This window comes from Lepidochelys olivacea (assembly GCF_965140295.1).
Source record: "Lepidochelys olivacea isolate rLepOli2 genome assembly, chromosome: 1".
Classification (NCBI taxonomy): Eukaryota; Metazoa; Chordata; order Testudines; family Cheloniidae; genus Lepidochelys; species Lepidochelys olivacea.
Genome location: NC_140411.1, coordinates 214530116 through 214551215, shown reverse-complemented (window position 1 = coordinate 214551215; position 21100 = coordinate 214530116). Strand labels below are relative to the sequence as shown.

Genomic DNA, 21100 nt, shown 5'->3' with positions numbered 1-21100 from the left:
GGATGTTGTTGCAGGAATAAGGATTGTTAGGAAGAGATGGGATCCACCTAATGAAGAGAGGGAAAAGCATCTTGGCAGGCAGGCTTGTTAACCTAGTGAGGAGAGCTTTAAACTAGGTTTGCCGGGGGATGGTGACCTAACCCCAGAGGTAAGTGGGGAAGTAGGATACCATGAGGAAACACAAGGAGGAGGGTGCAACAGGGGAAGCCTCCTGATCCCTACTGAGAAAGTAGGGCAATTCTCTAGTTATCATGGGTGCCTGTACACGAACACAAGAAGTCTGAGAAACAAACAGGAAGAATTGGAAGTCCTGGCACAATCAAGGAACTATGATGTGATTGGAATAACAGAAACTTGGTGGGGTAACTCACATGTCTGGAGCACTGTCATGGATGGGTATAAACTTTTCAGGAAGGACAGGCGGGGGGAAAAGTCTGGAGGAGTTGCACTGTATGTCAGAGAGCAGTATGATTGCTCAGAGCTCCAGTATGAAACTGGAGAAAAGCCTGTTGAGAGTCTTTGGGTTAAGTTTAGAGGCGAGAGCAACAAGGGTGATGTCGTGGTGGGTGTCAGCCTCGTCTACCTCCTCCTCCTGATCTGGTGGTCTATAGCTTTCTTCAGACAACTAACAGAAGTTTCCAGATCACAGGCGTGGTTCTCATGGGGGACTTCAATCACCCTGACATCTGCTGGGAGAGCAATACAGCAGTACACTGACAATTCAGGAAGTTTTTGGAGAATGTTGGGGACAACTTCTGGGTGCAAGTGCAGGAGGACCCAACCAGAGGCCATGATCCTCTTGACCTGCTGCTCACAAACAGGGAAAAATTGATAGGGGAAGTAGAAGTGGGTGGCAACCTGGACAGCAGTGACCATGAGATGGTCAAGGTCAGGATCCTGACAAAAGGAAGAAAGGAGAGCAGCAGAATATGGACCCTGGACTTTGACTCCCTCAGGGAAGTGATGGGCAGGATCCCCTGGGAGGCTAATATGAGGGGGAAAGCAGTCCAGGACAGCTCGCTGAATTTTAAAGAAGCCATATTGAGGGTGCAGGAAAAAAATCATCCCAATGTGCAGAAAGAATAGCAATATGGCAGGAGACCAGCTTGGCTTAACAGAGAAATCTTTGGTGAGCTTAAAAACAAAAAGGAAGCTTACAAGAAGTGGAAATTTGGAGGGGTATAAAAATATTGCTCAAACATGCAGGGGTGTAATCAGGAAGGCCAAAGCACAATTGCAGTTGCAGCTAGCAAGGGATGTGAAGGGTTTCTAAAGGTATGTCAGCAACAAGAAGGTGGTCAGGGAAAGTGTGGGCCCGTTATTGAATGGGGGAGGCAACCTAGTGACAGATGATGTGGAAAAAGCTGAAGTACTAAAAAAAAAAAAACCCTTTTTTTCTTTCTTTTTTTTTTTTTTTTTTTTTTGCCTCGGTCTTCACACACAAGGTCAGCTCCCAGACTGCTGCACTGGGCAGCACAATATGGGGAGGAGGTGAGCAGCCCTCAGTGGTAAAAGAACGGGTTAAGGTCTATTTAGAAAAGCTGGATGTGCACAAGTCCATGGGGCTGGATCTAATGCATCCGAGGGTGCTGAGGTTGTTGGCTGATGTGATTGCAGACCCATTGGCCATTATCTTTGAAAACTTGTGGTGACTGGGGGAAGTCCTGGATGATTGGAAAAAGGCAAATATAGTGCCCATCTTGAAAAAGGGAAGGAGAAGCCAGGGAACTACAGACCAGTCAGCCTCACCTCAGTCCCTGTAAAAATCATGGAGCAGGTCCTCAAGGAATCCATTCTGAAGCAATTGGAGGAGAGGAAGATGATCAGGAACAGTCAACATGGATTCACCAAGGGCAAGTCATTCATGACCAATCTGATTGCCTTCTCTGATAAGATAACTGGCTCTATGGAAATGGGGAAAGCAGTGGACGTGATATACCTTGACTTTAGCAAGGCTTTTGCTGTAGTCTCCCACAGTATTCTTGCCAGCAAGTTAAGAAAGTATGGATTGGATGAATGGACTATAAGGTGGATAGAAAACTGGCTGGATCATTGGGCTCAATGGGTAGTGATCAACAGCTTGATGTCTAGTTGGCAGCCGGTATCAAGCTGAGTGCCCGGGACAGGGAGGGAGGGGTCCTGGGTCCGGTTTTGTTCAACATCTTCATTAATGATCTGGATGATGGAATCAATTTAGTGCAGATGACAAACTGGGAGGAGTGATAGATACACTTGAGGGTAAGGATAGGATACAGAGGGACCTAGATAAATTAGAGGATTGGGCCAAAAGAAATCTGATGAGGTTCAACAACGACAAGTGCCATGTCCTTAACTTAGGACGGAAGAATCCCATGTACTGCTACAGGCTGGGGACTAACTGGAGAAAAGGACCTGGGGATTACAGTGCACAAGAAGCTGGATATGAGTCAACAGTGTGCCCTTGTTGCCAAGAAGGCTAACGGCATATTGGGCTGCATTAGTAGGAGCATTGCCAGCAGATCGAGGGAAGTAATTATTCCCCTCTTTTCGGCATTGGTGAGGCCTCATCTGGAGTACTGTGTCCACTTTTGGGGCCCCACACTACAAGAGGATGTGGAAAAATTGGCAAGAGTCCAGCGGAGGGAACAAAAATTATTAGGGGTCTGGAGCACATGATTTATGGGGAGATGGGATTATTTAGTCTGCAGAAGAGAAGAATGAGGGGGGATTTGATAGCTGCTTTCAACTACCTGAAAGGGGGTTCCAAAGAGGATGGATCTAGACTGTTCTCAGTGGTAGCTGATGACAGAACGAGGAGTGATGGTCTCAAGTTGCAGTGGGGGAGGTTTAGATTGGATATTAGGAAACACTATTTCACTAGGAGGGTGGTGAAGCACTGGAATGGGTTACCTAGGGAGGTGGTGGAATCTCCTTCCTTAGAGGTTTTTAAGGTCAGGCTTGACAAAGCCCTGGCTGGGATGATTTAGTTGGGGATTGGTCCTGCTTTGAGCAGGGGGTTGGACTAGATGACCTCCTGAGATCTCTTCCAACCCTAATCTTCTATGAACTCTCTGACTCCTCCCTTTCCTTCTCCCCTTTGGCTTTTTTTTCCTGCCAGCCTTTATGTAGCCCTTGCTAATGAGGCCAGCAACTGTTCCCCATTTGCCAATCAGGCCTGGGCTTACTCAGCCAGCTCCAATCCCCCTTTCTTGACTGGAGCTGGCATGACAGAGGCCTGGCTTAGATTTCCTTAGCCAGCACCCTGTCACAGAAACACAGAGATTTTTCCAGGTACTAATAATTATCATATTGTATAATCTTTGAACTAGGATTTAGCTTATGTCTCTGCCCTGAGGCTCCCCTGCTCTGGGGCCAGTGTCACACACTGAGGGGCAGCATTTCTGCTGCACTTACCTGAGCAAATCACACTGGCATCATGGTCATGTGGGCACAGAGAGGCCCCCAGAGCAGTAACAGGGCAATGCCCCAAATGGGGTTGAGTCCTGTACAGTAAAATGTGTCTGTCCAGACAGCCAGTTCCCTTCCCAAAATACCATCCTCCTGGAGCTGATACAGCGAACCAGCAGTGGAGCTGATGATGGAGAATGTTGGCATCTGATAGATCCCAGCGTGAGTCACAGAGGGTTCCCCAGGCACCAAGAACCTGGATCTCCACCCTCCCTGAGCACGCTGTGCTGCCGTTCACCAGCAGGAACCCTGTGTGCCCAAGGGAGAAGGGGTTTAGAGAAGGAGCCTTGGAGCAATTTTATATCAAATTGATAAGTACGGGAAGTTGGGGTGACTGATCCCTTTCTTATTATCTTGGATTGTTTGGGTTTTACCAGAAGCTGATGGCACCCTATCATCCCAGCTCCCTATATAGTGAGATTGTCTTATTGCTGCACCCTAATCTAGAATACACATTCTGACAGATGTGGTGATTTGAAAACATTGAATTATCAGAGACTATTGTATCAACTTTATCTATGTTTTATATGTATCTTTATGGGCTGGCGAGTGATTGTATTCCTGGCTCAATGGTTGAGTTAAAGGACGCTTCTGATAGAAACTAAAATCACTGGGGGCTATTTATGCAAATCTGTAATGCCAGGTATCAGGGAAGTTTCACTGCTGGGCCAATAGCATATGCTGATCTGACCTGGTTCAAGAGGCCTGGCAAATGAAGAACTGAAAACTGTGTAAAGAAACTGCCATGATCTGGGGAAAGAGTCTCTCACACTCTTTCCAAGAATGGACAGACATGAACCAGTGACCACAGATAGGCCATGCAAAGGAACTGAAGTTGCTTGAAACCTGCCAGCATCTCCATGGGGAGGATAGGCGACCCCTGGTAAGCCAGGTATGCATGAAGCTGTTTGTTGTTTTTCTTTAAGATATGTCTTCTCTGTAATGCTTTTGTGCTGAATAAATAATACTTTTGCTTTAGGGAAGCTGGCTGGCTACTGGTTAACCCTGTCATTGCCCCTTAGAGAACAGGAGTGCAGGTGCTGAACTAAAGTTAGATCTGATGAGGTGATCCCAGTGAATTGCAGAAGTCCCTGATCTGAAAGGAGCAGATTGCAGGATCCTGCTATGAGAAAGATGATGGCTAGAGGCCAGAGAGCCAAGTGGGGTTCCTCAAGGAGGCCACAAAGGTGTTGGATGTCCAGTTATCTCTGGAACATCTCTGGATGTCCAGTTATCACTGGGATGCTGAATTCTTACATGAGCATATGGTGCCAGTATCATTTGCATGTGAGCACATCTGATTCACATGTGATATCCTGGGACTGTACACAAGGTGTAACTCATTCCCCACGTACTGGAACTCTTCAGTCCAGATCAGCCCATGTCCTCCTCCAAAGAGCTCTTCCTGGGACAGATAAAGCTGTTCCACACTCTGATCTCAAAGCTGCCAGTGTTATCTATAATGAATTAAAGTGTGCATCACAGATGGTAGCTCACATTTCCGTGTCTTATCTCCACACATCCTGAGCAGGCACTGTCCCCTCCAACAAGCCAGGGCTTAATGTGTCCTAGAAAGTCAACAAAGGCTGGAGTTTTCAAAGGGGCCTTAGGGAGCAAGTTACATGTCTAAGTCCCATGTAATTTCAATGGAAGCTGTACACACAGCTGCCTCAGGCCCTTTTGACATTCCCAGATCAACCCATCAGTGAGTGTTAGTTACTGTGACATTCCATAAACCCTCTTGCACCTTCATGGGCATGAAATGAAAGTTGCTTTCTTCTTTCTTTTCCCCAATAGCAAAGCCATTTTTAAACAGGCAAGACAGAGCCCTTTACCCACTATGGCAATTCTTGTGTTGCAGGGGCAAAGAAACTGAATAAGAGAGCATCTGGAACGTGGGGAGGGGCAAGTCAGTGACATAATTCTTGGGAGTGAATAGGTAGATGCCAGATTGTGTGTGCGTGTGTGGGGCGGTGGTGGTGGGTGAGAGAATCAGGTGGGAATGAGGAGTGCTTACATAGACTTAGCCCATCCTCAGCTGCAATATTGTGAGCATCTGTCCTTTTATAGGAAGGATAATGATAAACCAACAGTTCTCAGAACTGGAGGCTGGGAAAAGTCTCCATCTGTGATACTGGAGAATAAAGGAGAAGGAGAGGGAAGGGACAACAAATGCAAGTATCACACAGGAATAACAAGCCATGGAAGTGCTTATTCATTTTATTTGACAATGCTAGAATAATAACCAAGAGTTCAGAAAGGAATAGCAAAGGATGGAGATGAGGAATAATTCCCCAGCAGTGGAAGGAGGAGGCAATGAGATAAACATAAAGGGAAGTGACTGAGCCACCATGAGTGAAGATAGCCCAGAACAAATTAGATAAGATGCTCATGGGGAATGAAGTAGAGAATGTTCTGCACCACAGCTGCTCAGATTGCTTTGAATGAGTAAGACCCTAGCATGTTGACCTAATCCCAACACAGTGTGGTACATGGAACACAGGTTGCAGTGTGAAGCACTCCTCATTTATTCTCAGTGACCTCTGTTGAGAGGGGAAATATTTATAGACCTTGGGGGAAATCACCCAAGGCACAAATGGCAGTTAGGTGCCAAGCTCATTGAAAGCCAATAGGTCCCTAACTGCCATTTGTGCCTTTTGATTATCTCCCCTGAGTTCCCCAAGGTTTTGGAGTGAGGCTGGAGATCATCAGCATTCGACCTGACTCATCCCCCATGTCAAACAGGAGGCAGCTAACATGCTATTTCTCACATGGCTGGATGCCTCGCAAAGCTGCTCAAAATGGTGCCTCAATTTCTTTCACTATCATTTATTAATAAGGTTAAAGCACCTGGGGAGGGGGATTATAGGAACCATCAGCTCCATCACCCTTCTTCCTTTCCAAACTACAGTATTTGCTTCTTTCCGATGCTTCTAGCCCTGTGAAGCAGCTCTCTCTCTCATTGCTCCTCTGGATCCCCCTTTCTCTGTCTATGGCTTCTTGCTGTCGATCTGAAGAGAGTTTAGTGTTCTGTGCTCTGCCTGTTTTGCTTCTAGTCTCCACTTCTCTGGGCTGGGGCTTTTCCTGACCCCGCAGCCCTTCCCAGAGCTTTTTCTGCTCTCCCCTTTCAGCCCCAGCCTACTCAGCGCTTGGGGTGAGGGACTGAAACTCTCCCTTCCCACAGCTGAAGTGTTTCATTTATTCCTTGCTTTTCTCCCCATCCCTTTGTTTCCTCCTCTCTGTGGAGGGGGGATTGTGTCACTTTTGACACAAGAGTTATGTAATTCTAATGTAACTCCACAGTGACTGACATGCAAAGTTGTCTGTTCTCAGGCAGTAAGGAGAGCCTGGCCTTGGTTACAATGAATGAAGAACTGCCTCCTGTCCTTGGAGGGACTCTTAGACATTAATGATAATAAACAGGTCACCAGTGTGGATTGAAGTTCAGCCCTAGCAGCGACTGCAGGGCTATATGCACAGATGGCTCATTTCGCCACAGCATTATGTGTGGGCAGCTGACTGGTTGTAAGGAGAGTGTAAAGGAAAGGAAATTCTGAATAAAATTTGTTTCAGAAAAATCAAAATGTTTCTATTTAATTTATCCAAAATTAAATGTAGCAGTTAGCTTCTCTGACTCCTTGGGACACCTTGCACTTTCCCAGACTGCTCCTAGGGCATCAGTTTCAAACTGATTTGAAGCAAAAATATTTTTTGAGTCAACATTTGAAACAAAATGAAAATTGCCATTTTGTTTTATTTTCTAAAGTCAAAATGATTAAATGAAAGAACATTTTAATTTGAAATGAAAATTGTCATTTTGATCTTTTCTGTGGGGAAAAATGAAATTTTTCATCAGAATTGACATTTTATGATAAAAAAAAAATGTTTGATAAAACCATACATTTTGGAGAGAAACCTTTCCCCTCAGACAGTTTCACCAGCTCTAATTAGGCCCATATGGAGAAAGGGGACATGCCTAGGCATAGTTGCCATTGATATTCCAGATTTACAGCACCACCATACACATGTTGAAAGGAATCTTCTGTCACTTCGGCATTCTGGAGGAAATAATCACTGACAATGAGCCACCGTTTACCAGCTCTGAATAAAACTGTTTTTAAAACAGTGTGATTTCAATCATATTACTTCCAGTTCCCCACACCAACAAGGGAGTGGATTTTACAGAAAGAGCAATATACATTGCTAAGAGAATTCTGCATTAAAAGACCCCCCCCCCCCCACAAGCTTAGCTGGGCTGTAGGGTAGGCCCCAGGTTAACCATTGGAGTAAACTCAGCTCAGATGCTTATGGGTCAACAAAGCAGAATGCTGCCATCTCAAATGTCCTGCTTAAAAGATGTAAGGCTGACAGACAAATCATTTTATCTACCCATTATGTATCCACACAGCTCCAGAGTGCAGCACCATCTGCCACGCTGCACTGTCAGCTCATTTCTTAGAGGAAATCACCTGCATCCTACCCTAGATGACTTCTCAGAGCACCAAGAACAACACAGGTTTCAGAGTAACAGCCGTGTTAGTCTGTATTGGCAAAAAGAAAAGAAGTACTTGTGGCACCTTAGAGACTAACCAATTTATTTGAGCATGAGCTTTCGTGAGCTACAGCTCACTTCATCGGATGCATACTGTGGAAACTGCAGAAGACATTATATACACAGAGACCATGAAACAATACCTCCTCCCACCCCACTCTCCTGCTTTTCCACAGTATGCATCCGATGAAGTGAGCTGTAGCTCATGAAAGCTTATACTCAAATAAATTGGTTAGTCTCTAAGGTGCCACAAGTACTGCTTTTCTTTTTAAGAACAACACAGTGGACACAGGTCCATGACACAACACCTTCCCTTTATAATTTCCCCCATTCACAGAATAAGAAATCTAGAAGGATCTCAGAAATGCAAGCCACCCCCTGTGATTTTGATATTTGCATTTTTTGGTTTGTGAAAGCGTCAGAAGCACCTGGGACCCCTACTACAGTAACAGAGATCATCCACACTTCCTTTGAGGAGGGAAACCACTTCCTGCCTTCCTCCCTGCTGCCAACCCCATAAGTCATTTTCAGCTCATATTTAATAGTGGCTCATACACATGCTCTCGGTCTGTTTCCTTATGAATTTTTAACCAGACACAAGTGGGATGATGATATTCTGGTTCCACACAGAGTCAAATTAAAGGCAAGAAAAGCAATGTTGTAACCAGCTCCTATTAGTACTCTGACTAGACTGTTCATCAGTATTGTCTGCAGCCACTTTCTGTCTCCACAGAGTTCGAGATCTGTCTTGAAGCTAACAGGAGACATTCCAACCCTGCAGGGACAATGGAGACCCTAAGGGACTGTGCCATCCCTGTGCACCCCCTTGTGGCCTAGATTGACATTGCAGGAGAACCATGTTATATTACTGTAGATCTGTGGTTCTCAACCTATTTACCATTGTGGGCACATATGCAGCTCTCTATGGATTATGTGGACCACATCCACACAACATATATACTACCTGTATGGACCTGAGGATGTCACATGGGTGGTAGCTGTGCGCTGATTGGGCCACAAGCGGCCTGCAGGTTAAGAACCACCGATTTAGATGGAATACGTGGACAAAAGGTATTAAAATAACCCTGTTACAATCCAACATTAAACAATTTTAAACAAGATTCAAGTTGGGTATACAGAGACCTCAGCTTACTTAGCAGAATGGCAAACACACAATTAATATCCTTCTTAACCTTTTATTAAAGATACAGAAAAGAAGGAAAAATAGTTAAAGCATTTAAAATGTAAAGTATTTGTGACGTTGCACTCCATATGTTTTATGGAAATATACTGATGAATATGAATATGATATAACTGGAATATGCTTTAGGCAAAAGGTCTCTTGTAAGGTATCATTACAAAGCATATGCTCTACTGAGTGTGTTCATCCCATTTGTTTGCATGTATTTTTTCTATGTCTGGAGTTAGGAGAATAAGATAAAAGAAAAGGAGTACTTGTGGCACCTTAGAGACTAACCAATTTATTAGAGCATAAGCTTTCGTGAGGAAGTGAGCTGTAGCTCATGAAAGCTTATGCTCTAATAAATTGGTTAGTCTCTAAGGTGCCACAAGTACTCCTTTTCTTTTTGCGAATACAGACTAACACGGCTGTTACTCTGAAACCTGAGAATAAGATATAAACTTGTATTACTGATGTAAACATGTTAAGTGGAATCCATTAAGGGTGCTTCAGAATCAATGACCTATAAATGGCTCTGTTTACTTGCAAACCTTCCTGGGTCCATGCAGGCGAGCCCTGGAAGAATAGAGGCTGTGGTCTCACAGGACATGTGAACATGTCACCTGATACTGGAATCCATTTTAAACCTGGTGGTTTTCAATTTAGAAGGAGGGGTGGGGACCCAGAGAGACAAAAGAATCCTGCCTTGTGCCAAAGCTATAAAAGGGGGTGGAACAGAATAAAGCAGGCTGCCAGTTGTGAGAAAACCCCTAGTTTCCACCTAAGATGTCTGCAGGAACTAACAAGGACTGTATCAGGGGAAAGGATGGGGCCAAAACTAGGAAGGAAGCTAGTCTGTAAAAGAAGTTTATCTTGAGGGTAAAAAGAAAAGGAGTACTTGTGGCACCTTAGAGACTAACCAATTTATTAGAGCATGGGCTTTCGTGAGCTACAGCTCACTTCATCGGATGCATACCGTGGAAACTGCAGAAGACATTATATACACACAGAGACCATGAAACAATACCCCCTCCCACAGTGGGGTGGGAGGGGGTATTGTTTCATGGTCTCTGTGTGTATATAATGTCTTCTGCAGTTTCCACGGTATGCATCCGATGAAGTGAGCTGTAGCTCACGAAAGCCCATGCTCTAATAAATTGGTTAGTCTCTAAGGTGCCACAAGTACTCCTTTTCTTTTTGCAAATACAGACTAACACGGCTGTTACTCTGAAACCTATCTTGAGGGTGAGATTTTACCTGTAATCAATTTCTTAATTTATTAGGCTTAGACTTGCGTGTTTTTGCTTTATTTTGTTTGGTGACTTCGTTTGTTCTGTCTGTTATTACTTGAAATCACTTAAATCCTACTTTTTATACTTAATAAAATCACTTTTGTTTATTAGTAAAGCCAGAGTAAGTGATTAATACCTGGGGGAGCAAACAGCTGTGCATATCTCTCTATCAGTGTTATAGAGGGTGGACAATTTATGAGTTAACCCTGTATAAGCTTTATACAGAGTAAAACAGATTTATTTTGGGTTTGGATCCCACTGGTAACTGGGTGACTGGGTGCTAGAGATAGGTGACCTGCTGAGCAGTTTTTGGTTAAAGACTGCAGCTTTGGGGGCATGGACCAGACCTGGTTCTGTGGTGCAGCGGGCTAGCATGTCTCGCTCAACAAGGCAGGGTTCTGGAGTCCCAAGCTGGCAGGGAAAATGGGCTCAGAGGTAATTCCAACACATCAGGTGACAGTCTCAAGGGGGTCTCTGTGACCAAACCCATCACAGTATTAAATAAGGGGCTTTTATCTTAACAACATCCCTTGTTCACGCTCCCTTTAGCTGGAGAGAGTTTGTAGAAGGAAAAACCCCTCTTGTCTGAGAGGCTTTTAGATGGTATCAAAGATGACAATAACTGTCTTTTTTGGAGAAAAGAGAAGATGTTAATTAAGGTAGTTTGGAGCTATTGTTGTTGCTGTTGTTGTTAAAGTCCAAACCCATTTCCTAGAAGACAGAACAAGACAAACACACACGAAAGGGAAGAAAAAAGAACAGCAAAGATAGAAAGATAGAACCATGGATTAGTCAGCCTGACTTCAGTGTGAAGCTATCAGAGCAATGTATAAAACATTCTATTTGCAAATACCTGGAGGATGAAGGAGTAATCACTAGCAGCCAGAATGCATTTACCAAGAACAAATCATACCAAACCAGCTTGATTTCCTTCTTTGACAAGGTAACTGGTTTGGTGGATAGGGGGAATGAGGTGAACATAATGTACCTGAATTTTAGCAAGGCTTTTGACACAGTCCCACATGACGGTCTCATAAGCTAACTAGTTTTCTTCCAAATAACATGGAAAAAGCAGCAAGCAACTGTTCTTACTTGTAGCCCCTGACAATGTTAGGTTTATTTGCTTTTCTGTTTGAAGATCCCAGCCACAGAACAAATATTGCTGCTGTGCTAAGTTGATGTTGGTGGGGGGAACTGTAAGGAGTTGAATGAAGAAACCTTTTCCCCCATCCCCCACTTCTTGCCTTTAACTTTGTTCAGTTCCAAATTCTGTGGAACAGCGAGTGGTTTTGCACCACATTTGGTTTATTCAATGTGTTCATGTCTACAGAACTAATATTGCTCCTGTCTTTGCTGTGTTTGTTGGGTGTGGGGAAGGGGCAACTTTAGTTGAGAGAAATTGTGTAAGGAAGGGACACTCGCACTTTTATTTCCTGTTGAACTTCCCCTCTTTCCCCCCAGACAACACTGGACAACTGGCTTGGCACCACATATGATTTATTTACTGTTATTTGTGTTTCATGTTTGCAGAACAATTCCATGCATAGATTTTCAGAATTTCTCTCACCCCTGGTCTGCTTCTGGTTTCAGTGTAAAAGCCACAGAGTAGGTGGGTGAAGTGTATGCACGGGGCATTTTGGGGGAGTACACTGTGAGGATTTTGGATCACTTGTGCTATTACTATAACCTAGCCCACAAATAGGTAGTAGAAGTGATGACTAATGTTTCCCATGTGTTGTTTTGGACAACAGTTACCTAAATAAAACAAATGTTTGTTGACAATGAGTAATTATGGACCCCAGAATGGTTTCTTTAGAAAGTCTTTAGGAACATAACAAAGGAGTGATGATCAGGGACACACCCAAACCCCTCAAAGTAGGAGATGGAGGAAGAGATGCTAAGCAAAGCACAGCTGTTCAGATGTTGCTTAGGACATGAACAAGGCTTCACCTTCCCCGTCTGTCATGTTGTATGCAGGAATGGCTGCCCTGATTGCTTCTATAATTTAACATTTTTTAGAAGGATGGGTTGCTGGCCTACCACTCCACCCTCAACCTGGGTGACGAGTCTACTGCTTTTCATCTGCTTTTCAGCTCCCCTTTGGCCTGTCCAGCTTGGGTGGCCCTATCAGGATTTACACTCCTGCTAGCATAGCTTTCCAGTCACTGGAACACAGAAGCTCCCCTGCCACATCAAGGTGCAGTCCTCAGGAAAAGATCAGAGAAACAGAACTAACTTAATTAACCACAGGAACATGAGGAACAAACAAATATCCAGGAACAAATCCATTCATGCAATCTAGCTGGGTATGGGGCTCCACATGCAGTTGTGCTGAGTGATAACTGTGCCTGGAGGGGCTTGCTACTTGTCACTAGCAAGGCATCGTGAGAGACAGCCCAGGCTGGAGAGTTTAGGAGGCACTGCAACAGACAATATTGATAACATTTCACTATGCCTGCATTCAGTACTAAAGTGATTTGTCACCCAACACCAGCCAGATTTGATCACTTTGAGCAACACCGCTCTATCTACTGGATATCTTGGCAGAGTACGTGTGTTCATGTAAATACAGTTTGTTCCTGAAGTCTCTCCGCATCCCAGCTATCTGTCGGGAGAACTCATTCAGACCCTGCTTTCACAATTATAGCCATGCCACTAAAACCACAGATCTGGGATGGTACCCCTGGGATCAGCTGTATCAGAAACACAGTGAACAACCCCTGCTCCTTCTGTGGAACCCAGTGCTCAGGGCTTCCTGAATGGAACAGGAATGTCAGTGGTGCATTGGCATTAGGAGTGTTTCCTTCTTCAGATGTGACTGTTGGGATATTTCAGGGTTAAGCATAACAATAAGCTACTAATGTGCTGACATGGTATTAGTGGACAAAGGCATATGTAGGCAATATTTTCGTGTCTAATACATAAGTTGAAAATTTTTCAGTATTTGTCTAAAATATAAGTTGCCAGATTCTTCCCTTCTCTGTTGCTCATAAAGATTAATAAAATGCAGCTGTAGAAGCTGCAGGAGAAATGCCCTTGTGTAAAAGAAGGTAAAAGGAATGTTTTACCTCCCTTTCTCAGCTACATAAACCAGTCCTGGCTTAGGGCCCCTTCCTTCCCCTTCCCTGAGAACTGGTCATAGCCCCTTCCTGCCTCCCCTGAGAACTGCTGACAAGGAAAATTTATGGCAACAAATTATTGCAAAGAAATGTATCTTCAAGGTAAAAGTATGTGTAATGCTATGAGTAACAGATAGAGGTGGGTTTACTAACAGTAGGTGTTTCTATTACTTAATAACGGTTTTGGGAGAGTTGTACCGGATGTAGGCATGTACATACTAACCCAAACAAAAAGACTGTCCTGTAACTAATTCAATGCTCACTAAACAATGGGGTCCAAAAAACCAAGTATCGCAATAAAGAAGCCTGTACTCATATCTGCCTCTGGGTCAACCTGCTTTTTTTTCTTCTAAGAGTGACCATCAGTGGCAGCAGAGTCTTGTAGGGCTTCCTGTTCACCCTCTTAGAACTTGTTCTTAACGCTTACTGATTAGATTATGAGTGACCATTGCTCATACAGTAGTGTAGGTAGCGATCCAATCCAGGACTCTTAGTCCAGGTCAGTATCTAGGGCTACCCTGTGTGGTAACTCTAGGCAGAACAGGCAGCTGGAGAGAACCCCAGGGTCCTGTACATTCCCATCAGTGTGAATAGAGGATCTCATGTGTAGCCAGTGCTATTGATTCCCGTCTCTCCTGTACCATGAAGGGCATTACATGGCTAATGAGGACATGAGTTAATTTTGATCAAATCTTGGAAAACTGGGGAAATTCCAAATGAATGGAGAACTGCCCATGTAGTTCCAATATTTATAAAAGGTAAAAGGGATGACCCAGGGTACTATAGACCAGTTAGCCTGACAGGAATCCTGGGTAAAATAATGGTACAATTAATTCACGACTCTACTAACAAAGAGTTAGAGACTAAAAATATAATTAATTAAATGGCAAAAAAAATTGTTAATGCAGAGTTAAGGTTGGTCGGTGACTGCTCACACCCTGCCAAAACATCAAGTTCAGCAAAAGTCATACTTGTGAAAACCAGGAAATACAGAGCTAAGGTACATGCCCATGCAACCTCGTGGTCCATTCATCTCAGTGAGATGTTTTCAAGGGAGTAGGAACTCCCCATAGAAGTAAATACAGCCTAAAACAGTAGTACACTGCTGAGACGTGAACTGCTCCATTCATGTCAGGAAGTGTTCCCACACTCCACATCTCCACTGCTACCATGATCAAGCATGCCCTTTCTCAGCGCCTCACTCCAGTATCAGCAGTGTGTTCCTGGTGTACGAGTCTACTATGCTTGTTCTCAGCTTCACACCCAGAGGGGCAGAGCTTCCCCAGATGCTGGCACGGAGAGGAGCTCTGACAAGCTCCCCCCCAGATCCCAGCTCACATGGTGGGTCAGGGAAAGAGGCTCAGATACCCAAAGGGGCAAGGGCCCCCAGATCCTGGTGAGTGGGGTAGGTTGAGAGGCTCAGGCACCTGCAGAAAGAGAACCCCCCCACACACAGAACCTGGGTCACAAGAGAGGCAACACCCTGCTGATCATGGCACACACAGGGGAGGGGAGAATGTGGGGCTGACAGGCCCCCCTACCCCTGTTCTCTCCCAGTCCCCTTGCCACTCACACACATGACCCCTTCCTGGTGTCCCCCCTTCCCTTCTCTCAATATGTAGTCCTTCCCTATCACTTCACCCAAACCCCTTTCCTACCCACCCACTCCCATTTATCCCCTACCCTCATTGCAGTCCAAACACCTCTCTCCCTATTTCCATCTACTCTTCCAACCCTAATCATCCTTCCCACCCAGTGAGCATTTGCATATGTAATTTATTTTCTTTTTTAAAAAATGGTTTCAGTGCCTGCTGAATACTGTGCTGTGCTCAGGTGACATCTCCCCAATATAATAAATAAAAATATTTTGACAGATGCAGATTGTAGCAAGACCCCTCTTTCTTTATTTCAGATGCCTGCCTGTAGCTGAATTTGACTTTACAGCACCTGTGTGCCGCTTAATTTCAATTACTATAACAGGCCCCTTGAGCTATTCAGTACCTGTAAGCATAGCTAGCTTTCAACCCCCTTAGCCTCTGTCTCTGCACATGTACAATGTAACCCATTTTGCACATGAGCCTTAGAAATGCTTGCAGCACACCTAACTGGAGAACCAAAATAGTTGGCTAATAAGTTTATATTGGCTAATAACTCAGAGCAGGTGCACATGGGCATTGTCCTGCCAATGTGACTCAGCCTACAGGTGGGGAGTCCAGTTCTCAGATTAGAGTATAAAGCCTTCCCAAATTGCAGTCATTCTACTGAAACAGCCACCAAAAGAGCTAATTATACAGTTTATGTACTTGTGCTCCTTATGGGCACCTGAGTTTCATCAATAGCACACTCACAGTTAGGAAACAGGGTGGGCAGTGGAATTTTCCCACAGTGCACCCCATTCACAGGGCTAGAGTGTTGACACCTGTGGGGAGTGGGGAGCTAGGCACTTTGTGATATGTTTACTTTGACTCAGGTCTGTGCAGAGGTTTGAGTATGGGTCAGAAAATCCTTAACCTAGGATTAAAATGCAATGTAGATGCTCAAGCCCAGGGGCCCATGACATGAGTTAGCTGACTCAAGTCCCACTAACCCTAGGCTTACATTGCTGTGTAGACATACCTATAGAAGAGTTGAGCTTTAAACAAAAAGCTTGTCTTTGGTGCTCTGCTATAATATCTATTGGCCTGGTTCCATGGAACATACGTCTTATCAAGCAGACCTGTTGTCTTTTTTTGACAGGATTACAAATCTGGCAGATGAAGGTAACTGTGTTGATATACTCAACTTCCATTTCTCCAAGGCATTTGCCTTAGTACCACATATATTTTGATTTTAAAAGTTGCATTATATGGAATGAAGAGGGCATGCATTAGATAGATTAAAAACTGGCTCACTGACAGATCACAAAGTCTAGTTGTTAATGGGGAGATATAAGTGAGCGAGGCTGTTTTTAGTGGAGGGTCCCCTAGAGATCAATTCTTGATCCAATGCTATTCAATAGTATCATCAATGATCATATGAAATCTTTTGTGGTAAAGTTTGAAGATGACACAGAGATCGGTGGGGTAATAAACAATGAGGAGGACTGGTCATTGTTACAGAGATCCTCCTGGTAAAATGGTCGCAGTCCAACAACACACATTTTAATATAGACAAATTCAAAGTAGTACACCTGGAAACAAAGAATGCAGGTTATACCTACAAGATGGAAGACTCTGTCTTGGAAAGCAATGCCTCAGAGAAAGTCATCATAGATATGCACCTCAACGTGAGCTCTCAGCGCTGTGGCAGAAAGGGCTAATGTGATTCTTTGATGCATAAAAAGGGAAATATCAAGTAGAAGTAGGGAGAAGTTTTGCCTGTGTACACAGCACTGGTAACACTGCACTAGAATGCTGTGTCCTGTCCAGTTCTGCTTAGGTTCATTCAACCTAACTCAAAATTTTATGTTTCAATTTAGGATATTTTCAAAAAAGCAATAGACGAGTAGATTCACAAAAGAGCTATGGGACATAGGCACCAACCCAGTGGTTAAATCCCTCACCTGGCTTTTGTGAGATTCAGGTTCAAATCTCCAAACTGCCTGATGTGGAGAGGACATTTGAACTTGGGTATCTCACATTGCAGACAAGTGCTCTGGCAACTGGGCTATTCTGATGTGAAACTTTCACATGCCAAAGCTGTTCTATTTATAAATAGCTATTGCAGTAGGGACTTGACGTCGGGTCTCCCACATCTTAAGTGAGTATCCTAGCCACCAAGCTATAGAGTCATCTGCTATTGTCCTTGGCCCAATGACTATCCAGTCTTATTATGAATGACTATGAATTCCACTATGAATGATTTGAGATTAAACAAAATTTTGAAATGTTGGTATTTCTGGTACGATGGGAATTCTGTTTTTTGAACAGCTCTAATATCCAATCATGATCTCAATACTGCAAGTGATGGAGAATCCACCATTTTCCTAGGTGAGTTGTTCCAATGGTTAATTGGACTCTGCCTGGGTATGTAGTGCCCAGTCCTGAGGAAACAACCACTGCTATAGATAGCAACAGAGCACCTCCTGGCAACCCAGGTCACCAGGGCACACCAAGCCTGTCCTGGGCTCACTACACTGGCCTCCCACAGAACACTATGTCTAATGTAATGTCTCAGTCATTCAAGGAACTTCATGATTTGGGCCTGGGACGCTTAAGAGATTCCCACTCATTCCAGGACTGTGCCCATCAGCTTTATCCCTTAGATCAGTGGTTCCCAAACTTGTTCCACCGCTTGTGCAGGGAAAGCCCCTGCTGGGCCGGGCCAGTTTGTTTACATGCCGCGTCCACAGGTTCGGCCAATCGCGGCTCCCACTGGCCGCAGTTCGCTGCTCCAGGCCAATGGGGGCTGCTGGAAGCGCCGGCCAGTACATCCCTCGGCCTGCGCTGCTTCCCACAGCTCCCATTGTCCTGAAGCAGCGAACCGCAGCCACTGGGAGCCGCGATCAGCCGAACGTGCGGACAAGGCAGGTAAACAAACTGGCCCGGCCTGGCAGGGGCTTTCCCTGCACAAGTGGCGGAACAAGTTTGGGAACCACTGCCTTAGACACAAAGGAGCTGTCTCCTGCAAGGGGAAAACTCATTTGTACAGGAGACAGTTTTCTTGGGGGCTGATCAAAGACTCTAGAACAAAATCCCACAAGATCTAAAAAATCACCTGAAACCTCTTTCTGTTCCACTTGCGGGGTTCCTCAGTCTGCTTTTGCTAATATAAGCCCATATCACATCATAAAATAAACTCACCGATAACCACCCATGACCCACCATAAAAAATCCATGTGTTTTTGCTCTGGGGAGGAATAAAAGTACACATGTACACTGAAAGTAAATCATTGGAAGGTGCTCTGATGCCAGAATGATGGGCATGGCACATGAATTTATATAGAAGAGAAGAGGAAAGGATAGGGGCATATTTTCACTGCTATCTGATTGTGTGTGTATGGGCATTAAGATACCTGTAAATAGCATCCTATTTATCCTCCAGAATTTCAAAGGAAAGTCTGGACTGGGTGTTAGGGCCATCTTTGGAGTGAGGAATATTCTGTTGCTAGGTATCTCACTATTACCACACACCTGGCAGAATATTCATTCTCAATGTAACACCCTGTCCAACAACCTGAGATACCCGAGGGGTGACATTTTACCATTATAATTTTTTGGTGGTTCAATCTCAATTTTTCCCCCAATGGTCTCCAGGGAGCTGCCCAACACACCTCATTGGAGAAGCATCAGCCCTGGAACAGTCTTTCAAAAACAGTTTACTAAGAAAGTAAAAATTCACAAGGAAGAAATAATATTTCATGTTACAAATAAAACAGCAGGAATAAAAAAGCAGGACAGTTCCAGACAGTCTGATCAATTGGGAATTACAGGGGAAACCACAGATCCTGTCTCAGTCACACATATTTCTTGCAAGCAGACAAAACTGCAATATAAAAGCTGTATGAACTAGTTCCCAGGTAGGGATTGTTTCTGATGGCCCAGAGAGCATTTGAAAGAAGAATAGCCCAATCATACAACATTTATGTCCTCACAGGATATTTGATCTGAACTCAGCATTCTTATAGTGATGTCCCAGAGACCCCATCTTCAACGTCATCATAACCTGGGTCTCCAGGAAGTAGGGACAGGGCGTCTCTCTCAGCCTCAGAGACCTCTTCACTTCTTAGCAAGTGCAGACTCCAATCTGAAAATGAACAAGGGGCCACATTGCAGTCAATGTAACCATTCTACACCCATGTATACTCACAGTATAGGCTATGACATATCCCTTCTGTTCCTGTGATTGGGGCCCTACAAGTTTAATCCATTATCTCTCTATAGCCTACAAAGAAAACATCTGGGAGTGCATTCATTCTGTGCTGAGACCTGCCTGTTGCAGGAGTAGTGTGGAGATGTCAGTGAGCTGGTGACGCCTCCCTGATGCTCAAGCAGGGGCTGCTCTAACTCCCGATGGCTGGTATAGTCCCTAAGGGTACATACACCAGCTGAAACCAGGTAGGGTGGAGCAGGCTGGAGCTTCTATCCCACAAGACATTCAAGGACAAGAAGCCAAAAAACAGGGGACATCATAGATCTCAACTGCCCACACAATATGAGTTTGAATGTTTCTCTCAACAAGAACAAAGAAATGCACATTTCATCCTAACCCACTTTCCTCTGAGGTGCAAAGTGGGAGCTCAGCCGTCAGCTCCAGACTGTGAGTTGCTCTCATACAAGGCTAATGGAGCCATTTACATATTGAAGAGAGTGATTTCAAACCTGATGCCAGGCCTCTAACTAACCCCACTGCAGGGCCCTGCTCTTCCCATTACCATACTGGGCACTGACACCTTGTTTGGGGGAAGACACACAGGCTGTGATCCTGCAAACGCACCTGTGTAACTTTGTCCTCACAACAAGTAATTTGGCCAGGGTCACTTCCTTGCTGCATAATCCATATTCCCATCCAGACATTGGTCCCGTGGATCACTGGGAAACACAGACATTTCCAGCTTTGCCAACCCCAAGCGTTCAAAAATTAGAAGTTGACAGGATGCGGGGCCTGCAGCAGAGCCAATCTCCAGAGAACCTAATAATCTGCCTTATTGGCTGGAAGAGTCCTCAGAGTGGCTCATTAGTCCAGCAGAGCTGCAGTTCAGCAGCTACTTGTAGCATTCACCCATGGCTGCCATCGCTCCTGCCTTGTTCCCACTTCTGTTCCTGCTTTACCTCAGCCTTACCCCTGCCTTGCTTTACTCCAGGTTACCTGGTCCTGACCCTCAGCTCCAATTCCTGACTCCAGTTCTGCCCCTTGGCTCCAATTTCTGACTTTAGCTCTGACTCCAGCTCTAACCACTGAGCCTGATTCTGGGTCTAACTATTGGACACGACTACCTATGTCTCAGTCACTGACAGAAGTTAGGCCTCAACATATCATGAGATTGGCTTAAAAATCAGTAGATTAAAAAGACTTTTTTTGGTCTTTTTTTTGTCCTCTGGTTTCTGAGCCTTTAGGTGAAACTCAGTTCATGTTCTGAAGCTTCTTTCTGCAACCATCAGGGCTAGAGAACTTGCTTTTTAAAAAATTAAAGCAGAGACTCTCATGTCTCCTGGAGTTTGAACTTTTAAAAATACTAGATATCATGAGACTAGCAATAAACTGCAAGAATTGGCAAAAGTGCATTTCCCCACTCACCTGTCTGTGAATCCCTGTTCCTGTCACTCTCTCCTGGGGCTCCAGTGTCTTCCCAGGCACACTGCCCGGGGCCGTGGTTATCATTGGGGTCAGAAACTTCTTTGACATCATCATAACCGTTCTCTGTGACATTTCCAGGCAGTGCAGGAGCCTCTGAAAAAGAGGCAAGAATTAATGGTAATGAGGAGAGAACTTCCACTGAATAGAGAAATAAATTATACACCAGGTACAAACAGCCTGAGGTACTGACACCCCAAGGGGGATGAGAAACCAAAAGTCCCTCCCTCACCAACCT

At 44.6% G+C, this 21100-nt stretch overlaps 1 protein-coding gene across 1 annotated transcript in view; it reads right to left on the bottom strand.

The window, feature by feature from the left end:
• Positions 1-18951: 18951 nt before the first annotated feature.
• Positions 18952-21100, bottom strand: part of LOC311514758 (scavenger receptor cysteine-rich type 1 protein M130-like) — a gene marked incomplete at its 5' end in the record, with an annotated part of 82476 nt that continues 80327 nt past the window's right edge. Inside the window, 2 exons of the mRNA XM_084617451.1 lie at positions 18952-19314; positions 20806-20958. Of these exons, the coding sequence (XP_084473577.1) occupies positions 19190-19314; positions 20806-20958 (278 nt within the window). The 3' untranslated portion in view covers positions 18952-19189. The remainder of the gene's footprint in view (positions 19315-20805; positions 20959-21100) is intronic.